Below are 22,132 nucleotides of genomic sequence, written 5' to 3' on the forward strand. Positions count from 1 at the left end.
GATTTCTGGGAGCTCAAGCCCAGCCTGGTCTACAGAGTGAGGTCCAGGGCTACATAGAGAGACCCTGTCCGAAAAAAAATTAATAAAAGTAGAAAGGACAAAGAGGGACACCTCTTAAAAAGATAATAGTGATTTTATCAAGATATTAATAATGATTTTAAAATAGTAAGTAGTATACAATAAACAATATATATACATAAATAAGCACAAATTGTTTAAAAGCTACACAAATAAAAGGAAACAGACAAACCCACGCCCACAGTGAGAGATTTTTATCATGTTTCACTAAGAAACTGCAAATAAAAGGAAACACAGGTACTATGATTGGCAAAACTCTACTAGTAGATGTGCACAGAGTATTTCCCCACAGTTTGCAGACTGCACTTCCTTTTCACCTCAGATGTGACTGTTACAAAAACTGGTGGTAGAGATTAGATATGGTAATGTGTACCTGTAATCCCCAGAGTAGTAGCACATGCTTGTAATCTCAACATTTGGGAGATGGAAATACAAGGATCAGAAGTTCTAGGTCTTCCTACACAGTAAAATCAAGCCCAGTCTGGGCTATATCAGACCTTGTGAAACACACACACACACACACACACACACACACACACACAGCACACACAGCACACACACAGGCGCGCGCAAAGAAAGGGAGGGAGGTAAGGAGAGATGGTTGTCAGTTGATGCATAAAGGAAGCCTCTACCAACTTCAGAGGACTGAAACCCTAATGGTCTATTGTCAGGTCAACATGTAAATAAGCTAAACCACCAAACACCGTGACAAAAGCTGGAAAAAAGTCAGATACAGTAACACATGTTTGAGGTAGAGGTGTGAGGGTCATGGGTTCCAGGACACCTTGTGCTACATATCAAGATCTTGTCTCAAACAACAAAAACCCTGAAAAATACACACATTTAGAAATTTAGATGCTCTCCACCAGGTGTTCACACTCACACCTATCTCCCAGCACTTGGGAGGCTGAGGCAGAATGAACAGGAATTCAAGGCCAACCTGGGCTGCCTAGCAAGTTCCACACCAGCCTGGGCTATGGCCTCAAAAAGCCATAAAAGGCGGGGGAGTTGTTCAGGTCCCCCCTGCCCCTTAGGATAGCTGTATTAGCTACTTTCGTGTTGCTGTGATAAAACACCATGACCAGAAGCAACTTATGGGGAAAACAGAGTTTATTGTGGACTTAAGGTTCCAAATGGATAAGAGTCCATCACAGCAGGGAGCCATGGCAGCAAGCAGATACCGCAACAGGAGCAGGAAACTGAGATCCACTTATTCAACCTCAGACACATGGGAAGCAGGAATGAGTGAGACTATGAAATCTCAAAGCTGGCCTCAAGTGATGTACTTCCTCTATCAAGGTTACAACTACCTAAAGTTCCTGGAACAGCATCACCAACTGGGGTCAGTGTTCAAATACATGAGCTTATGGGGGATATTTTCATTCAAACCACCATAATAGCCTTCTAAACAGCCAATGGGGTAAAGAAATCGCAATGCCAATAGAAACTTCAGAAAGCAAGGTGCCTCTGCTGGCTGGACAGGGTTGGAGGCTAAGCAGCTCCTCTGTAGAAGGGCAGATGAAGGGCATCAATACCAAGTAAACACAGACAAGGAATCCTGGGCACTAGAAGGTGGAAACATGCCCAGAAACCCAGAGCCTCTGTTGATTAACTCCATGGTAACCAAAGGAGCCCTCTTGCAGGCACCCAGAATGTAAACAGCCATCCAAGTGTACATACAGTTTGCCCGATAACTTCCACAATGTCTTTGTATTGAAGTCCTTACCTATTTAGAGAGAGGCAGCTTATCCTCCTAATTCAGACAATCCAGAAGCCATCTCTCCAGTCCCTTTTTTCCCCCACTACACTATGATTAAAAACGTTGGGCTGCTTTAACAAAATGTGTGCATTGGGTGGCTCAAATGACAATCATTTCAAACAGTTCTGGAGACTGGAAAAGTAAACCAAGACACTGGCAGATTGCATGTTTGGCAAGAAACTACTTCCTGGCTTGCATTTATCAATGTCCCTGCTGTGTTCTGCACAGGGAAGAACTAGGTGCTTCCACATCCTTTTATAGTGGCACTATACAATTCATGAAGGTGTCACCCTCCTGACCTCATCAACTTCCTCTATACCATCCCTTCAGGTGTAGTGTTTCAACATAAGAATGGGGTGGCGTCGCAGACATTCAGTTTTTAGTAAAAGCTGTTTATACCTATTTTGATACCATAGTTAAAAGACGAAATGGTAGAGGGGCCAGGGTTTCACTCACTAATGGAGGCTAACAAACCTGGGGCCTTGGGTTCCATCCTCAGCAACAAAAAAGAAAAGGAGCAGGGAGAAAAGAAAAGAAAAAAGAGATAAAACATAAACAGACTCAAATATTATATTTAATTGGTTTAATCCTGTTACCCAACAAAATTTTTGAACAAGATGACAGAGGGAATTATACATAGCAGATTAGAGGTCACTGAAGCTCACTGGCACATTTCCTCCAAAAAAGAAAAAAAAAGAAAGAAAATCATCACTTTGAGGGAAGGGTCCTCTTGGCCTACATCTCTAAGGTGGCCTTTTAGTCTAGATCTAGACTATATCCCATTGGTCCAGAGATAGAAACAGCTCCTCAATGTAGACCTAGAAAACACTCCCTTGTTCTGGACCTAAAAGATGTTCCCCTTGGACTGGATCTAGGCTACTTTTCTACCCAAATTAACCCATTCAGAGAGAACCTCAAAGTTCATAATAAGATACCTCTAAAATCCAAGCTGTTGCTAGGGAGAACTGGCCCAGCCCCCCACTGACTGCACCACTCTGGAGAGGGGGCCCTGCACCTCCCCAGGGCAGCAGAGTGGAGCTGTCCCTGTTGGTGGGGGGTGCGGGTGATCCGGCCCTGAATATGCAAGCGTGGGAGAGAGAGCCCCACAGACTGTTACACGGTGGCATGGGAGAGGAAGAGAGATCCCCCTTGCTCCTACTGTGGGTGGGAAAAGCTGGTCCAGGGTCACAAGAGTGGGGGGACCGATCCTGCCCCTCACCAGCTGCAGCACTTGGGAGAGTGGGCCCTACACCTAGCAGTAGAGCTCACCCTGCTGACAGAGGCACAGGTGATCATGCACGTGGGTGATCTGGCCTCACCCTTCATCTACCATAAGGTGGAGTGGGTGAGAGAGAGATGGCCTCCCCCTCCCCTCCGCCTCCCTTTGCTGATCCACTGGCAGCAGCACTAAGGAGAACAGGTCCTGCACCAAGGAAAACAGGCCCTGCACCTTGCCTGGGCAGCACAACAGAGCTGACCCCGTTGGCGGGGAAGCAGATGAGCGGGCATGGGGGAGGGGGCATGAGAGCAGGAGGACTGACCCTGTCTGCCCCTTGTCTGCCATGTGGTGGCATGGGTGAGAGAAAAAATAGCCTCCCTCCCTTAGGCCCTTGCCACCTGCGGCAGGTGAAAGAGCTGGCCCCCGGGGCCATGAGAATGGGAGAACTGGCTCTGCCCACCCCAGGCAGCTACAGCACATGGGAAAGCAGGCATGGCACCTCCCTGACCCTGTTGGCAGGGGTGCAGGCGAGCCGGGCCTGTGGCTGTGAGAGCAGGAGAGCTGCCCCTGCCCCCTCTCTGGTATGCCATGAGACGGCAAGAGTGAGGGAACCATGCCTTCCCTCCCACCCCTTGCCACAAGAGGGAGAGCCCACCTCAGGGGGCATGAGAATGGAAAAGCTGGCTCTGCCCCTCACCAAGTGCCCCAGTCCAGAGAGCAGGCCCTGCACCTCACTCGGGCAAAACAGTAGAGCTGGGCCCATTACTGTGAGTGCAGGTGAGAGCTGGACTGTCCCTGCTCCTTGCTGTCTGCCACACTGGGTGAGTCAGCTGGGGCAGTGCTGGAGAGCTCGCCTGGGTGGTGATGATGAGGGAAAGCTGGCAGGCTGACCAACCCAGCTACCACCCAGGCCCAGAACCAGGACTACAAGGTAGCCCACTCTCTGTGTGTTGTGACCAATCGGATCTTCAAGGGAGAAATTGCAGGAACCACGAATCTCTTTTTCACCGTGAGTTCAGCTGCTGTGGATATGCCAGGGACGGATGCTCCCCAGCATTTCCCGTGATTTCCTGTCATGTAAGTCTGGCAGCCAAGGCATAAGTGATAGCCATCTCACTGACAGATATTTTTGACATTTATTTGTACGTGTGTCTCTGTCTTTGTGTGTCCACCACAGTGCACATGTGGAGGTCAGAGGACAGCTTGCAGAAGTCAGTTCTCTCCTTCCACCATGTGGGTCCTGAAGCTTGAACTCAGGTCATCAGGCTTGAGCGCAAGCACCTTTACCTGCTAAGCTATCTCTTCAGCCTCATTTATTAAATAAAGCTACACTTTATTAAAGACTGAACAGGGCTGTCAGTCATGCTTAAAAGCTGTGGTTCCTGAGTCTGGTGGCTTTCATTTTAGCCACTTTAAGTGAAACGTCCTCAGAAGGCACAGCTGCTTCCTGAGTGTGACCTTAATTTGCCTTTGTGAGTATGAATATTACACACGTGATCTTCGGCACTTCTGAGAGACACTGTTCAGACCGACCAACCTCAAGGTACCAGGCTACTCTCTGTAACCCATCTCTACCAGCTGTCTGCTCTTCTCTCTGCACCGCAATACGAAGGGCTTGGCCCCTTGTCAGAAACCTCAAGGAGACAAAAACCCAAACACAAGATGGAAAGTTCTAAGGGAAACAGGCAGGTAGCTTTCTAAGGCCTCCACTATTCCCTGGGTCTTCATTCTCCTTCTGACAGGCCACATCTCTTCTTGTCTAGCAAGTGGTAGATAATAGTCAACTTCCATGGTGTCTCTGTGTGTTTCTCAGTGGCCCTGGCACTGTCACATGGCCATATTTGAGCTTGTCACTTAGGCTGGGTCCCGTGATACTGGGAAATGAGCATTATAACTTCATTCCTACAGCCAGAGTTGGCCATTTAACAAAGTCATGGGGGTGGTTTTCCGGCAGAAATGATGGCTTTTCCAGAAGCAGGGTGACGGTAGCTTGCCTTGCTAAGATGCTTGCCTTGCAAGCACGAGGGCGTGACTTCTAGACGCAGAAGCCCATGGCACACAGGCAGGTATGAACAGCCACAGAAGCCATGGCACACAGGCAGGTATGAACAGCCACAGAAGCCATGGTACACAGGCAGGCATGGACACAACAGGCAGGTGTTCACTTGTAACCCCAGCACTGGGGAGGTGGAAACAGGTCTCTAGGGTTCACTGGCCAGCCAGACTGGCTACTTGGTGAGTTCTGGGCCCAGTGAAAGACCTTGTCTCAAAAACAAAAGGTAGATGGTATTGCAAGTGTGAGAGAGCAGCTCCCACATTTTCTTCCAAGGTAGTCTTGAGGAGGGAGAAGTGAGAAACACTTAGAAATATAGAGGGAGAGAGACGGATAGAAGCATAGGATAGCCTCGGGAGGGCCTGGATCAAAACCCATCGGCCCCTTCTCTCTCTGACAAAGGGCCTTTAAAGGAATGCCAAGGGGTAGAGCAAAAGACCTCCCCCTAGCACAGCCAAGTGCAGAACATTCCAAACACCTGGTAACCATGCACGTGGTCAAGCCATCCCTTAATGCAGTCCTGCTGTGTAAAGCAAGCTCCGATCTCACTAGGAAACCTCTGTGGACCCCAACACCCAAGATTGTTTTCTGACCTCTACATACCCCCACACACACATGTATGCACATCCACACACACAAGTGCACCTGCACACACATGAACAAACACACCCACATGAACACACTTAGCAACCAACACTTTTTGTGTGTGCTATCTTTTGAGTAAATAGACCCCTTCTAGTTTTTCCCTTGGGATTATGTTCAGGGAGGGGAAAAGAGGCATGGAGGTCTGAGGTGAGTGCTTGCCTAGCATTCACTAGGTTCAATCTCTAACATCAGGAAGAAACAAAATAGAACAGCATCAACCAAAACAAAATCACCATAAAAGAGAGTGAACAAAATAAAACTTTATTTGCATATTTCTACAGATCATTCTGAGAACTTGTATCAGCAACCTGGAAACTTAAGCCATTTTAAAGGGCATAGTAACTACAGTCAACCAAGCCCATCACATGACTCTTTATTGCTGATTGTAACAAAGGACTATTATTCAATATTTGTGCATACTACAACCACTCTAACTCCCGGAAGTGACAGCGTATTTACCCTACTACCCAAGAAGTCAGCACAGGTTAAACTCACAGTAGGTGTGCAGTAACTAAGATTCCCCTGAAACACCCATATAGCTCAATTCTGTGGACTAGACAGAATAGTCCCTCCTCCCCCTCCCCTGGGGCCCTGCTCACAGAGCTGCCACACCCTCAGGCCTCCCATGCTTAGCCACACCTAGCAACAAAATAAGCTTTTCATGACTTCACAATTTGTATCACCCACCAATGTCTAGAGGACTTAAGGCACATTGAGAGTGAGAGTGAGCTTGCTTGGGAGCACCAAGTGTCATCATTGGACCACCGTGGTTCTTGCTTCCCCAACCACAAAAGAAAGGGCAGGCAGAGTCTTCAGAAGCCCAGAACCTTAATAAGACACCTGAGTTTTCACTGACTCCCACGAACAACATCACATATTTGAAGCAATGGCAACCTCCTACTAAGAGGCACTTTGGGGAAAGAAGTTCTTTCCAGATCACAGCCTAGAGAAACAAACCCAAACGATTTCACAAGTAAAGGAGAGGACATTCACCCTGTCTCCTGGGAGTTAGAGGTGCTGGTGTGTAGCTCAGAGGTAGAGCGCTTGCCTCGTCTGGAGAAGGCCCTGAGTGCAATCCCTAACATGCAAAACCTAAGAATTGTCGAGTTTGTTCTATAACATAAACCACATGAACCAAATATGAAACACACACAACGAATGGACATGGCAACTCGGATTAGCAGGATCAGGAGAGTTCTGTGTAAGACAGAGGCACAAACATCTCTGATTTGGACTTCAAGCATGCCAAATGCTAATAAAAAGTACACTCTGTTATCTTCATGCTTCCCTGGGGAAACAAGAAGAAAGATTTTCCCCAATTCCTCTGTGTGTGTGAGAGAGAGAGAGCAAGAGACTAAATGTTAATGTTCACATTACAGTTCAGTGTTCTGTTGTTCTCCCCAAATAGAAAAGTACAAAAAATAAAACATCTGCGTTTTATATCTAGACACATCTGGAGAAAGCATGATAGCTTTGGAGCCAAATGGTGAACAGTCCTCTGGCTGCCCCATGCTGGCTCACTGCCGATTATGACTTCATTCTGGAAACCAGATGTAGGACAAAGGCCTCCCCCTCCAGAGGCGGCCCTCTGGGCCGCAGAAGGAAAAAAGGGGCTTTGGCCCCACATAGAATAGTAGAGGGGCCATGTGCTTAGATGGAACAAGCCACCTTCAAGGCTCCTTTCCCTGAGGACTGCCAGGGGTCCTTGTCTGAGCATAGACACAGGCACACCTCATTTGGTGGCAGCCCGCTGGTCTTGATACTTCTGGAAGGCACTCAAGATTTCCGTGATGACACTGGGGTCCTCCAGGGTAGTGGTGTCCCCTAGATCCTGCCCCTTGCTGGTGATGATCTTCCTTAGCAGCCTCCTCATCACTTTCCCAGATCTGGTTTTGGGGAGACGCTTCACCACCTGGCAAAGATGGGTGTTGTTAGGGTCTGGACAGTGCCCTCTGTCTCCAGTGTCACATTGCACAGAGATAAGAGTTCTCCTGTGGAGGTTGACATTTCTCACTGAAGACTCCACAGCAGCTGCCTGACACATGAGCCAAGCAAGGTCTTAATCCCCCTGGGACCTGGCCTTGAAGCTGAAATCAACTCAAAGAACAGGATCTAACCTGTGACCAAGTTTTGCTGATGCCCACCTCCAAGTCTGACTGCCTTTGTTTGCCTACCACTATACTTGAGTGGGTTCCTTCTCATCCCAAGCCTGAGACTTAATTGGGTAAAAGCCACCGCGCAAAAAATTTTGTCTTACACTCTGATGCAAAAGCTAATACTTTAAGAGCTGTGTTTGGGAGGTGTGTGTGTGTGTGTGTGTGTGTGTGTGTGTGTGTGTGTGTGTGTGTTGATGGTAGTACTAGCTGGAGACTGAACCCAGGGCTTCATGTATATGAAATTTTTAATAATGACTGTCTTTGGAAATAGTTTGTGTCACAAGTCCAGCTGATAAGGCCAGCAGTGTGAGCAACATGAAGGGGAGCCAGACTCTTTCTGCCTCAGAGGATCCCAAACCCAGATATCACTATGGAGAGGTGTTGGTGAAGGAAGAAAACCTGAAGAGACTAAGGGGTGGCCCGGGCCTTCCTGCAGGAACTGACTCCTTGCTGGGACTAGGAGCCATGTTCAGAAACCCCACGTGGCTGGAGGACTCTGGTGCTTTCCATGTCTCTGCATCCAAAATCTGTAATTTGGCTGAGCCATAGCTTAGTGGTAGAGAGCATGCTGAGCATTCACATGTCTCTAGGTTCAATACTCTCATGATTTGAATCTTAAATGCCCTCCAAAGACTGTGTTAAAGGTATGACCACAGGTTTGTGGTGTTATTGGGAGATAATGGAACTTTTAGGAGGTGATGTCCAATGAAAGAAAATTAGGTCATTTGGACAACAGCCTTTGAAGAACACATTAGGATTGCAGCTCTCCCTCCTTCTCAGCTACCATGATTTTGTTTTGCCACATGCTTCACACCAAAATAAGCAGTGTGGGTACAGGCCAAATACAGCCCAACCAACCAGCCATGAACTGTAACTGTGGACCAAAATAACCTTCCCACCATTTAAGTTAATTATCTCAGGCATTGTGTCACAGAGATAGAAAGCAAACACATACCCAGCAGCACAAAAAGAAGAAGAAGAAGAAAAAATTCTATTCTCCTTACCATTCAGTCCTGTGCCTGAAGCCAGCCTTCAAAGGCTACAGTACAAAAGCATCTAGCCTAAACAGGTATGTGCTGTAACCTTCAAATGCTATGGCCTTTCCCAGTCTCAGGAAAACATGCAGGGAAGCCCAAGCCACGAAGGACAGTTTTGACATTGGTGGAAAAGGAGCCTCATGCTTGTAAAAGTTCACCATTGCTCGGCATTTGTGGAAAGCAGAGGAGATTTAAAGAGAGCGATGCTATCCCCCTGATGGGGAGTTGACTCACCAGGATCTGGTCAGGCACGGCATACTTGGCGATCTTGGTGGCCACTGCCGACTTCAGTTCGTTTACCACCGCGTTTGTATCACGTGTGTCATCTTTCAGCACAATGAAAGCAAAGGCAGCTGGAAGAGAGAGAGCAAAGGCTCGGGAGTGCTAGGTCCTGCCTGAGTCTGGCTTGACTCTGTGGTCACAAGCCGCTGTAAACCCAGAGGGCTTCCAAGTCATGAGATGGCTACATAGTAACAACTGGTTTCAGCTCCTGCAACCCTGAAGAAGCATGCCCACAGCACAGCAAGTGAAAGCAAGATCCCCGTGTTCCACCCCGTGTCCCACATGGGTAGTCATGCATGGTTGAGAGCATGACCCAGAGGCAGCTCTGATGGCTGTGTGTGACCTCAGACATGTGACTTAACGTTCTGTTCTCTCAGCTGTGAAAGAATGCACGGTGTGGGCTGCCTGGAGATGGACACAAAATTGTGTAGCAGCGCCCTGGTGAACACATGGGTCCATGCCCAACAACACGGTGGCTGCTCAGCACGGTGGTCTTTTAACTTAAAAATGTGTTCCCTGAGGCTGGGGAAAGGACTCAATCAGTAATGTAGGAGCCATACAAGGATAATAACCCCAGTTCAGATCCCCAGCACCTGGATAAAAAGGCTGGCTAGGCATGGTGGTGCATGCCTATAATCGTAGCCCTGGGGAGGCAGAGACAGGAGGATCTATGGAGCTTGCAGGCCAGCCAGCCTAGCCAATCAGTGAGCTCCAGGTTCAGTGAGAGACCATGTCTCAAAAAACTCAGAGGTGGACAACTGGGCAAAACATTTGACTTTGACCTCTGGCCTTCACATGCACTATACAAACATGCATAAGCATGTGCGCGCGGATGTGCGCGCGCACGCGCGCACGCACACATACACACACACACACACACACACACACACACACACACACACATTCCCCCATTGCACGGCCGTAGTTCAGTTGCTCATTGAGTGTGCAGGGGCTACTGTGTTAGACAGTATCAAACTTCAGACTTGAAAAGCTCCACCATGGAAGAAAGTTCTGCCAGGCTGCAAGGTGAATGAATGCATGTGTCAGCACAAACACTAGATGACAGTTTTCAGTATCCTGGGGAGTTCTGAAAAGGATGTCCCATGGCTCCTACTGCCACACAAGAATCTAATTTTACTGTTTGCCCTATGTCCTGATACCATTTCTGATGGCCTGTCCCTACTACCTGCAATGTCCCTCCTCGCATGAAGTATTATATATATCGTAGCTTTCCAGTCATTTATTTATCTGCTCTGCACTGATTTCCATCTTTCAAGTGTATCCTTCCCCTGAGCTTCTTGAACCTACTGCACTATGTAGCTTTCTCATTGACCATGCTTACTGTTCGGCGTCTTTCTCTTCCCTGACCATCCCATCAAGTGGCTCCATGATGGCAAAGGCATCACCTACTTCACATTCACTGGTGTGTCTTCAGCGTCTAAAACCACACCTGGAGTATGGCAGGTGCTTGTTAATTATGTTGACAAGTGATTGTTTCCTGCACAAGCTATAATCTACATGTAGTGAACTAAGCTGCTACTAGAAAGGCTCCCCCATGTTCACCTAAAAAATTCGTATTCATCCCTCAAAGCCCTGCTTGGTTAACTTAAACTCTGTGACACTCTTTCTGACTCTGTCCATCTATCAAGTTGTGAAGTCTTCAGAGAAAAGAACTGCATTGTTTCATCCTGGCAGTAGACGTGACATTGGAGACAGACTTGGATTACTGATTCCAGAGGCGGGGATAAAGGGTGGTGGATGAAGAGCCAGACAGAGGTGTGCAGTGTCCAAGTGGTCATAAATCAGCAGGACAAGAGGCTGGCCAAAGCCTGCAACGTTCAGGTCCCAGTCAAATTAGAGCCAGGGGCTTCCACTATTCAGAGGGAGTGGGGACAGACATGCAAGTGTGTTCAAGCAGCTTGACATGAACTAAAAACCGTGAATGAGTTATTCCAAATCTGTTAGAAGCCAGTGCGACACCTACAATCACACTTCCTATATGTAAACTCCCCTCCCAACTCTGCGAGCACTGAAGAGCTGGCAATTCCTATCCTGAGAGCTGCTGCCAGAGCAGGAGGAGGCCAGGGGGCCCAGAGAGAGTGGCAAGCATCAGGCACCACACTGGGGGTGCCCCTGAAGAACCCACATGCGGGCAGAGCAGCTGAGGCACAGCACAACCCAGCACAGCCTGCCCAACCTAAAGCTATCCCTCGGCAGTGCAGTTTCTTTGACCTTGTGCATATTCTCTAGGGTTCACATCCAGGGGATGAGATACACCTAAAGGCAAGGCAGAAGGTGCCTGGAGTCACAGGCTGCTTTCAGCAGTTCCTTGCCCTCTCAGGTTCAGGACTGAAGTATTGACACTGTCCTGAAGCTCAGACTGAACCTTCACAGTTTCCAAATGCTGGGAGCACGCACACCAGTGCCCTGCAGATCCCTGGACCGACCACAGAGATATAAAATGCTGAGGCCCCAAAAGTGGTCCCGGTCCCTACCCAAATGAGGTACCCTCACTGTCACCCATGAAGCACTATTCTCACTGCTACCCACTTCCCATCCTGATGATATCTAGACATGGCCTCTGCTGGAGGCTGCCCCAAACTGCTCTCCCACAGCCACATCAGCACATCGGTTCTATAGTAATGAAGGATGCTGTTTTTAAAGCACTTAATTGCTTTTTAAATTTTGCAACAAATAAATTCAAAAAAAGTATCTGATGGGGCTAGAGATATGGTTCAGCAATTAAGAACACCAGCCTCATGGGAGCTCACAGACTCTAGACCCACCTAGACCCTCAGCATGTGGGTGACAGTTGTGTAGCTTGGTCTATTTGTGAACCCCTACCAGTGGGATCAGATCTGTCCCTGGTGCATGAGCTGGCTTTTTGGAACCTACATTGTACGGTGGGATACCTTGCTCAGCTTTGATGCAGAGGGGAGGAGCTTGGTCCTGCCTCAACTTGATATGCCATGCTTTGTTGACTCCCATGGAAGGCCTTACCCTTTCTGAGTGGATGGGGGAGAGGGCAGAAAGGAAGTGGAGGATGGAACAGGAGGAGAGGAGGGAGGGGAAACTGTGGTTGGTATGTAAAATAAATAAATAAGAAGAAAAAAAGAAAAGAACACCAGCCACTCTTCCAGAGGACCAAGGTCCTATTCTCAGCATCCACATGGAAGCTAATAACCATCTGTAAATCCAGTCCCAGGAGATCCAATGTCCTACCCCACCCCACACCACCCCACCGGTGCGTGCACAACCCTATCCTCTGTGGGCACTGCACATACAGTGCACAGACATACACGCAGACACAGACGTAAAATAAAAACATAAAAAAGAAAGCAAAGGCAGCATCTGGGGGCTGCAGTGCAGCAGGAGTGTGCAAACTTAGATGTTTGAGGGCTTGGGTTCTAGCCAGGACATAAAAAAGTTAAATTGTTTGAGTAAATACTAGAACAGCACCTAAGTGTAGACGAGAGACAGGTGTCAGCTGGAGCAAGCTGTAACATGGAATGTCCCTAAGAGGAAAGAGAACACTCAATCCCAGGCCACTGGGCAGGGCAGACAAGGTCATTCTGTGCAGAAGTGACCTCACACAGGCTTAGGATACGGCCAGGTCACACCAGTATGAGTGCCGTGGGCCTGCCATTGCAACACTCAAGTGTCCTTTCCAGACACTGCCACTTAGAAATCGACTGGCTGGGGGATGGGGAGAGGCTTTTAAAAAAAAGAAAGGTATAATTGGTTTAAGATCATTCTGATACCTGCTCTGCCCTCCCTCACTGCGCCAAAATGCAGTGGAATCACAGGTCACGTTTCCCAGCGTCTCAGGGCAGCACACAGCCTGCTATAAGCCAGTGCATAGGTAAGGCAGCTGCAGAGCTGACGTGTGTGCTGAAACCAAGCAGGTGGCTAGACAGGGAGACGGGCATGTGGCTTACAAAGTGCCCCAGGGATACTAGAAACAGAGGTGACTGTCCAGGCTTAGCCAGGGACTGAATAGGTCATGGCTTCTTGTGGCCTAGTGTCCTTAAAGGTCAGTATATCTGCGCATTTCACAGTTCAGACCCTTAATGCTTACCTTGCTCAGTTTCCTCACCAGAAGGCAACAGTATGACTCATAAGGGCCTATCCCTGCATCCTCTGAGACCTGCTGTTTCTTCTACTGGGCACCCTGCTGGGCATGACCCTCCACAGTAGAGAGAAGGGGACACTCACCTTCTCCCTTGATGTCATGAGGGTACCCGATGACAGCGGTTTCTGGAACAGCAGGGTGGTCAGCCTGTGCACAACAGAGGACAAAAGGCCCTGAGGTGACTTGGGGTGTACAATCCCACCCTGACTCTGAGATCAACAGAGGCATCATTAGAACACCAGTAAGCAAAAGGCAGGCTGAGCTTACCATTGCATCCTCAATCTCTGCAGTCCCCAGGCGGTGACCACTGATGTTGATGACATCATCCATGCGCCCTGTGATCTGGTAATAGCCACCCTCAGTCCGGTGAGCTCCATCTCCGGTGAAGTAATAGCCTGCACCATAGTGAGGCATTCAGTGCCAGGGACTCTGCACAGTCCATGGCCCAGCCCCACTCTGGAAGCTAACGCTGAAGGTGGCTGGGTTGTTATTGGTCTGTGATCTCCCTCCAACAACTATTGCAAAAACACTTCTCTAGGTGATGTCAGGCTGTGTTCTAATGAGAAGGCCAGTGGCACTGAGACCACATCCCATGCATGATGTCAAGACTCCAAATGTCCAGAGAGCAGAAAGCAGACAGGAGCACAGTTGGGATGCCCCTCAAGATGAGTGTCAGCTAAAACCTTGAGACTGAAAGTTACTAGCTCCAGCAAGGCAGAGATGGTGGCAGTCACATAAACTTCCAACCCAGGACCCAAAAGAAAAGTGAGAAGAACATGAATGTACACTGTGAGAACACCCAGCCTTTGTGACAGTTTCCCAAGCATGTTTCTTCACTCATCTTTCCCAGTATATCCCAATATGTCCATCTCAGACCAGAGCCGTGTGTTAATGGATACACTCATGTCCACCCAGGTCCCTGCAGAGGCTTGGCGTGCCTACCCCAGCCCCCAGTCAAGATAAGGAAAGTCTGGAGGGGGGCTTCAGAGCCTCGCTTCTACAAAGCCATCACATTACACGCAGTTGCCATGAATTTAACCAGTTCCCTTATCTATGGAAACATGAGTCCAGGAATCCATGGAGAAGGTATAGGGATCCACCCTAGCTGCTCACCTGGGTATGCTCTGAAGTAGGCATCTATGAACCTCTGGTGGTCACCATAGATGGTCCTTGCCATGCCTGGCCAAGCTTGGGAAATGCACAGGGCCCCAGAGACGTCGCGACCCTCTACAACATTGCCCTATAGATGAAGGGAGACATTCATGAGAGACCTGGCTAGTTCTGGGAGAAAAGCATAGTCCTGACTGCTTGGCCTGAGGCAGAAAATATGAAGCACTGAACGGAACTGTCGAGAACTTTCCTTCTGGCGAGGTCTAGCAGTCATCGGCAGTTCTGTTTAAGAAGAAACTGCAGAGAGTGTGTGAGGACCTGGCCTTTACTCCAGGGACCAGACTGTGCATCTCAGCAAGAGACAGGAAGCAGGGGATGTGGAAGGCTTGCCAGATGAGTTGTAATATATAGTGGACAACCTCTTCAGGACCCTACACACCTTCTCATCCATGAGTGCTGGGACGATGCCAAAGAAGGGCCTCATGGCCATACCCGGGAGGATCTCTGCCCCATCTTCTGAGGGCCGTGGTGCGATGCAGATGCCGCCAGTTTCTGGAGGAAGGATGAAGAAACACCATTGACCTGAGAACCAGGGATGGGTAGGTTCCAGAATATGCCCATCTAGGCTTGGACCGCAGTCGCCTCCACTGTGAGCACAAGCAGAGCCCTTGGCTCTGCATTCAGCAGATGGGTGCGGGTGCTACCCTCTGTTTAATAGGCTCTCACTGGGTCAGGCCTGTGTTTAAAATAGGGAAGGGGGAAAGGCCACCTACTTTCACAGGAAGATGGAAGAAATGAACGACTTGAAGCCAGGACCTGTTTGATGCACGACAATGAATAGCAAAGTCTGTGTGGCCGTTTCTCGGGCACCTGCATCTGCCAGGATGTATGGCAGCAACTCATGAGGCCCACTGTGAAGAGTTCTCTGTCCCAAGTCTTCCAGCACAGACAAGCGCTATTCTTTGAACCTGTCTCATGCTGGCCCAAGACTTCCGACAGCTGTGTTACTGTATAGTGGTGGCCTCTTCCCCTAAACATCCCAAGGAGTCAAATATTCAAAAAAAGGACAAATTAAAGCAGCCACAGGAAAACTTCCTTTTCCTGCCAAAATTTAAATTTAGACTCTGGATCCCTCGAACAAAAGGACTTGTCCTCCTCAGAAGTGGCTGCGTTCAAAAGGGGTGGCTCAGTGGCAGAAGACTAATGAGCACACGTGAGACCCTGGGCTTGACTCCCGGCGCTGCACCAAAATTAAAAGGGAAGGAAGCAAGCCAGGAAAGGGCCACCGCCTGCAAAGGAGAGGGAACTCTGAGAACTTGCCAGTCCACTGGCCTTAGGCCACCTGCCCTAGCGTATCACCCCATCTCCTCCTCACTCTGAGGCTCACACAGAGGCGGTGAGAAGCACATGAAAGCAAGACTCAGGAGAGCATCGCACATCCCCCAGCAGCCAGGCTGAACCTCTGAGCCTTCTCCTCTACAGCTGCACACTGAAGGGACACGGGCCTGGTGAGCACCATCACAGCCACTGGAGAACACGAACCCCGGCTCCAGGCATGCATGAGCCCCGCCAGTCCCCCGCTAGTCCCCAGGCCTGTTCCAACTCCCCCTCAGGGACACTCACCCGTCTGCCACCAAGTGTCCACCAGCGTACATCTGCCGTCACCCACCACCTTGTGGAGCCACTCCCAGGCTTCATGGTTGATAGGCTCTCCCACTGAACCCACACAAAAGCGAGAATCACTTTCAAATTTAAAACGAATAGTCTTCGAGAAAACCAGAAGCCAAAAGGGATAAAGGATTAGGGGGCTTCCTGAAGGTTACGTCAAAAGACCTGGAAAGGCCTGTGTTCCCATGTCCATAGTCTTCAGAGTAACATGCATTATGATGAGTACATTCAGCATGACAGTTCAAAAGGCAAAGGAAAAAAGTTCAAGAATGTGGGGAAACAAAATGTCACGCACAGTGCAGGACTGAAATCTGGCACGGAGTTTCTGAGGAGCAAGTGACATATTTGCTGTCATATTTAAGAGAGTATACATCCCATACAACTACTTGGGACCGTTGTCAGGGGCAGAATCTATTAAAGCTAAAGATGGGTTTACCCCACTATCTGAAATTTTGACTCCAGACTTCATTCCACAGAACTAAAAGTAGACATCTGACAAAAAAAAAAAAAAAAAAAAAAAAAAATGGGCATGTACAAGGATAGATCCATGCCAGTCTTGCTCATCACAGCCAGAAAAAGATGGCCCTTACGGGCAAAATGGAAAAGTTGGGGTATATCTATATAGTGGAACACCATATAGTTATGAAAATAAGCAAGCCATTGCTACCCACGACAACACATTGTATGGCCCCATCCACATGAAGTTCAGAACATAAGAACACACACTGAGAGAACTGCAGTGGTCACAGCAAGAGGTTACTAGAGGGAACCTTCCATATCATATCTACTCTCTAGTCTATATTCTTCTATAGTTGATCTAGGTAGCAGTCATCTGTGTTATGTATGAAAGAAAGTCTTTATCAACCTGGTTCCTTGGCATCTGTACATTTGATGGATCTTACGCCTCTGAAAAGAGGTACTCTGCCTTAGCATTTTGTGACCTGACTTTTCAGTGTCTGTCAGGAAAGTTACCAGGACTAACACACAACTCTTACTCATCAGTTTAGAGCAACTACTGCTGAAACAACAGGGTGCCCCTCTTGCTAGTCACCTGTCAGGACTACTCAGTTCAGCACTGCCTAGCACTCTGAGCCTCAGGCCCATGCTAAACCACACAGCACTTTGCTCACCTGACCCCAATGTACGCAGGGAGGAACGGTCATACTTTTTCACCCAGGCATCCCCGTACTTCAGTAGCAGCCGGACAGCTGTCGGGGCACCATAGAACTGGTTGATCTTTAGCCTCTGCACTGTCTCCCAGTAGCGACCTACAAAGGGGGCAGAGTCAGCCAAAGATCCCACCAAGCACGGCCTATTTGATATACATTCAAGCTAAGCTCAGAGTTACTAAGGACCGAGGTTATGTATGTGATCGTAGAAAAGGAGCCAATACCATCCCTGAAGAATGGAGTTCCAGGGAACACACTAACTACAAGGTGGCATGCAGAGGCTCCTACACCCAGCCTTAGATGACAGCATCACGTGAGGCATTCCACGTGAGCTAGCCAGGGATCAGCTTCAGATGTTATTGCTGCAAGTTTAAAAAAAAAAAAGGCATAGAACTTTGATCAGTGGTGATTAAATGGACCCTGAAGAAATGACTCGTCTTCCCTTGGTAACAACATAGCCTCTGGTATGTGTGCAGTCATGTGCCCAGAAAACACACACCTAATACTCGTAAAACTCCGTAGCTCACACTATTCCCTGAAGCTGCATTTAAGCAATGACCCTCCATCCCTGCCTTCACTCCATTCTGCTTCCTTGAGTGCAGCTGGAGGGGACCAAGAGGCACCGGAAAAAGTTCATGCCCCAACACTGTGGCATGCTAGGGCAAGAGCCAGCAGTGGGGCCCCCGCAATTTGACTACATTAAAGCAAATATTTGGGGACACTGTGTTGCGTGAGAGAAATACCAAAGACAGCAGGACTCATCCATACCCTCAAAGTGAGTACCGCTTAACAAGGGTGGCACAAGCCATGTATGGTCCTAAAGGCTTGGGCAGTGAGGCTGAGGAGAATAGGAAAGATGGGCAGCTGGCCTAGGCTTCGAGGGAAGGCTAGATGTAGACAAGTGGGGTAGCCCTAAATATGAGATAGAGAATGTTAAAGTGATGCTCTCTGCAGTCACCTTCCAATACAGGGGCAGTGAAAGTGAAATGGGGAGTTTTGAAATGAGATTCTTTCCTGAGCAACTCCCTCTGATCTTTCTGCACACAGCACTAGGCTCCAGTTCATGTAGTAATCTAGTGTCCACTTGGCATCTGGTCAGTGGGACACAAGAACAGTTCCCTTGCCAGATCCAAGCCTCCAGGCTTCTGTGACCCTTCCCTCCAACCTTGAGATCCCTCCCACACTACCTAGAGCAGGCCTCACCAGAGTTCTTGGTCCTCACCAGCATCAGGGTAAACAGGGGTGCTCTCAAAAAGGACCGTGGTAGCTCCATTGCAGAGGGGTCCATACACCACATAGCTGTGTCCTGTGATCCAACCGATATCAGCCACACAGCCAAAGACATCGCCTGGCTGGTAGTCAAACACGAGCTACGGACACAGGAAGGGACCCTCAGGAGCTTGCCTTCCCCAAGTCACCCTTTTCCTGCCCACCACCAAGGCATAGTCATCTGCACAGCAGTCTGTAACCGACACAGCCACCACAGCCAGGAGTAAGGTGAGTGATGGCTTGTAGGAGTTTCCCACAGAGCACAGCGGAAGACAGAATCATACACACAGACAGCAGCAGTGGAGCCAGTATCAAATAGTACATAGTACACGAGCCTAGGGAAAACTCCAAGCAAAATCCTCATGCTGAGCTACAGGAGGAAGTTGCTCAGGAGTTTATCTGTGAGCTGAAGATGGCCCATGTCCTGGAACACGTACACACCCAGTGGTGCCATTTCATCTCATTGTTCAATTAAGGTACGGCAACTTGAAGTGGGAATGTATGTTGGCAACAGAGTACAGGCTTGTCATACATGAACCTCCAAGTTCAACTCATAGCATCAAGAGAAATAAAAAAAAAAAGTCTGGCATATTTCTGAACTACCTTATACCACTGTGTTTTTTTTAAAAAACATTTAAAATTTTAAAAAAATCAAATGCAAGCACCCATGGAGCACCATCAGCTTTCCCTTGCTGAAGAGTCATATTGGGATCCTGTCGACCATTTGAGGAAAACAAAGCTTAGACAAACCAGCTGCCATAGACAAAGTCCAAGGAAATGAAAGAGATAAAGGGGAACCAACAAGGTAAAGAAAACATCCAAATAGTGTGATGAACAGGAATATGTATTTCTAGGGATGTGGCCCTGGGGTGAACCTTGAAAGGAATATGGGTCAGTGATGCATCACATTACAGAGGATGGGACTGTAGAGGAGGCTTCTGCAAGACTAATAATTTATTTCTTCACCAAAGCAATGTTCATTTTATAGTAACTCATTGGACCACAGATTAGATTTTGGTAGGATTTGTGTATGTTCAAAAAAGAGTTTTGCTGGGCATGGTGACACACAGCTTTAGATCCTCACACTTGGAAGGCAGAGGCAGGCAAATCTCTGAGTTTGAGGCCACTCCAGTCTACATGGAAAGTTCCAGGCCAGCCAAGCCTACATAAGAAGACCTTGTCTCAAAAAACAATATTTTTAATCTTTAATTGGGAAGTCCCCCAGTTCCTGCTGCCACAGACAAGGTCAGTTTCTCTAGGAATCAACAGTTTACAAGCAGCTGTGACAGATAGTGAGCAACCAGACCCTTGTAAAGTTGTGTCTCCAGGCCAGCAAGGATGCTCTGGAGAAGTAAGGCACTTTCACTGTTCTGGGGAATCAGGATATTCTTAGCTTAAAACCCCAAGCACTCAAGAGCAGGAAAAAAAAATATGTATGCAATTCAGATCCAAAGTGTCTGTCCTGGGGCTGGAGATTTCTTTCCCCATAGTCCCTTACAGGAAACCAGGGGCTGTGTGCAGTCATTCTCCAAAAGGCCCAGCAGCCAGGAAAGTCTATGCATCCACTGCATGCCCCAATGTCGCTCACACCTCTATCGCCCTTCACAGTGAACCATCTTCTTCCCTAATAGTCCCAAATACCATCAGCATGCAGTCATGTGCAAGAGAACAACTATAAACATATGATCACATGCATGTGGGCAAATAGGCTCATTTGTATGCATCACATACATTTATAGACGTGTGAACATTCCCCCAGGTGAATACATTCATATTAAAACACAAGCGTGAGCATACACAAAGATCCCTACAACCATGGTAAGCATCAACGACATTCAAACCAAGGACCCTAGCACACACTGTCATCTGAGTACAGGACAGCCCCAGTGTGGATGCCTCTAGCCATCTTCCACTGAGAACACAGAGACATGGAAGCCTCAGCACTTGCACAAGCTGAGCCAGCCACATCAAAGCAGAGCTGGGCACACCTAGAGGGGAAACCAGACTTTTAATCCAAAAGCCTTTTTGCTGTATGTCATAGCCACACAGAGAGAGGGCTATAGAGTTGCCTGGGTTGCTGGGACCACCTCAGGCCTCCTTATACCTGAGTGTGACACTTGGCACAGAAAAAGCTTCCAACACCAAATGAGCAAAAAGACACACTCTTTCTTGCCTGTTTGTTCTTAGCCATAAAAGCCTGAAAGTCTCCCAATGCTCTTAAAAAAAAAAAAAAAAAAAAAAAAACCAAAGTATTGAAAAAGATGCTCCCTTCCCTATCTCTACCCCCTTGTGGTAGTTTGAATAAGAATGGCCCCATAGGCCCATTTATTTGAATGTGTAGTCATCAGGGAGTGGCACTATTTGAGAAGGATTAGGAGGTGTGGCCTTGTTAGAGGAAATGTGTCACTGGGGGTAAGCTTGGAGATTTCAAAAAACCTATACCGGGCCTGACATATCTCTCTCTCTCTCTCTCTCTCTCTCTCTCTCTCTCTCTCTCTCTCTCTCTCTCTCTCTCTCGATCTCACTCTGCCTTTGGATCAGGACATAAATCTCTTAGCTACTACTCCAGTGTCATGAATGCCACCCTGCCATCATGTTCCTTGCCATGATGATGATAATGGACTAAGCCTCTGAAACTGTAAGCAAGCATCCAATTAAATGATTTTTTATATATACAAGAGTTGCCTTGGTTGTGGTGTCTCTTCATAGCAATAGAACAGTGACTAAGACAGAGATTGGTACCAGGGACTGGGGTATTGCTATGACAGGCCTGACCATGCTGTTTGTTGGAGGAATATGGAAGACTTTGGGACTTTGGGCTAGAAAAGCATTTGAATGCTTTAAGCAGTGTTTAACAGGACATTTTCATAGGAGCATGGAAGACAGTGCTGAGGGTGATTTGAACTGTGGTGGCACAGCTCAAGAAGTTTGAAGAGGGGAAGAACATTAGTAAGTGGCCTAGAGGCCATTTTTGTGATATTTTGGCAAAGAACACAGCTGTTTTTCACTTTGTTCTAAAAATCTACCTGAGGCTAAATTAGAGAGTTTTGGATTAATGGCTTTGGAAAGGAGATTTCAAGACAGCCTACTATTGACTCTGTTGTGCAGTTATTAATCATTCTTTTGTATGTGTATATACATATATATACATATACCTATACATAGATATAATGAAAAGGAGCAAACTGAATGAAGAGAAATACAACATGTACAGTTTGAGGAGGAAAAGCACCAGGAAAGGTGATGATGGAGCTAAGTCCTATGCTCAAAGAAAATCCTGACGCTAAATAGAATAGTGGGAACCTCAGGGCAAGACCGCATCCAGATAAGCTTCCAATTTGTGAAAAGGAATTAAGCAGCAAAGGGAACCACCATTAACAACAGAAAGCTGATGCAAACGTAAGGGGTCAAGTCCCAGTGCCAGCAAGCAGCAGAGTCTGGCAGCTTCAGCCACCCGCATGATGCTGGCTTTAGAGTCTGGGATACAAGAAAAGCGTGGTGGAGTCGCCCTCCAGCTAAGGAAGGCTGCTGAGACCAGGGGTGTGTCATAGGGTT

At 48.0% G+C, this 22,132-nt stretch overlaps 1 protein-coding gene across 1 annotated transcript in view; it reads right to left on the minus strand.

The window, feature by feature from the left end:
* Positions 1 to 5,994: 5,994 nt before the first annotated feature.
* Acss1 (acyl-CoA synthetase short chain family member 1) overlaps positions 5,995 to 22,132 on the minus strand; it is a 50,428-nt gene continuing 34,290 nt past the window's right edge. The window contains exons 6-14 of the mRNA XM_006985530.4: positions 18,531 to 18,678; positions 17,270 to 17,407; positions 16,095 to 16,187; positions 14,911 to 15,023; positions 14,475 to 14,601; positions 13,629 to 13,756; positions 13,445 to 13,508; positions 9,182 to 9,300; positions 5,995 to 7,666 (exon numbers count right to left, since the gene is read on the minus strand). Of these exons, the coding sequence (XP_006985592.1) occupies positions 7,487 to 7,666; positions 9,182 to 9,300; positions 13,445 to 13,508; positions 13,629 to 13,756; positions 14,475 to 14,601; positions 14,911 to 15,023; positions 16,095 to 16,187; positions 17,270 to 17,407; positions 18,531 to 18,678 (1,110 nt within the window). The 3' untranslated portion in view covers positions 5,995 to 7,486. The remainder of the gene's footprint in view (positions 7,667 to 9,181; positions 9,301 to 13,444; positions 13,509 to 13,628; positions 13,757 to 14,474; positions 14,602 to 14,910; positions 15,024 to 16,094; positions 16,188 to 17,269; positions 17,408 to 18,530; positions 18,679 to 22,132) is intronic.

This window comes from Peromyscus maniculatus, chromosome 4 (assembly GCF_049852395.1).
Source record: "Peromyscus maniculatus bairdii isolate BWxNUB_F1_BW_parent chromosome 4, HU_Pman_BW_mat_3.1, whole genome shotgun sequence".
Lineage (NCBI taxonomy): Eukaryota > Metazoa > Chordata > Mammalia > Rodentia > Cricetidae > Peromyscus > Peromyscus maniculatus.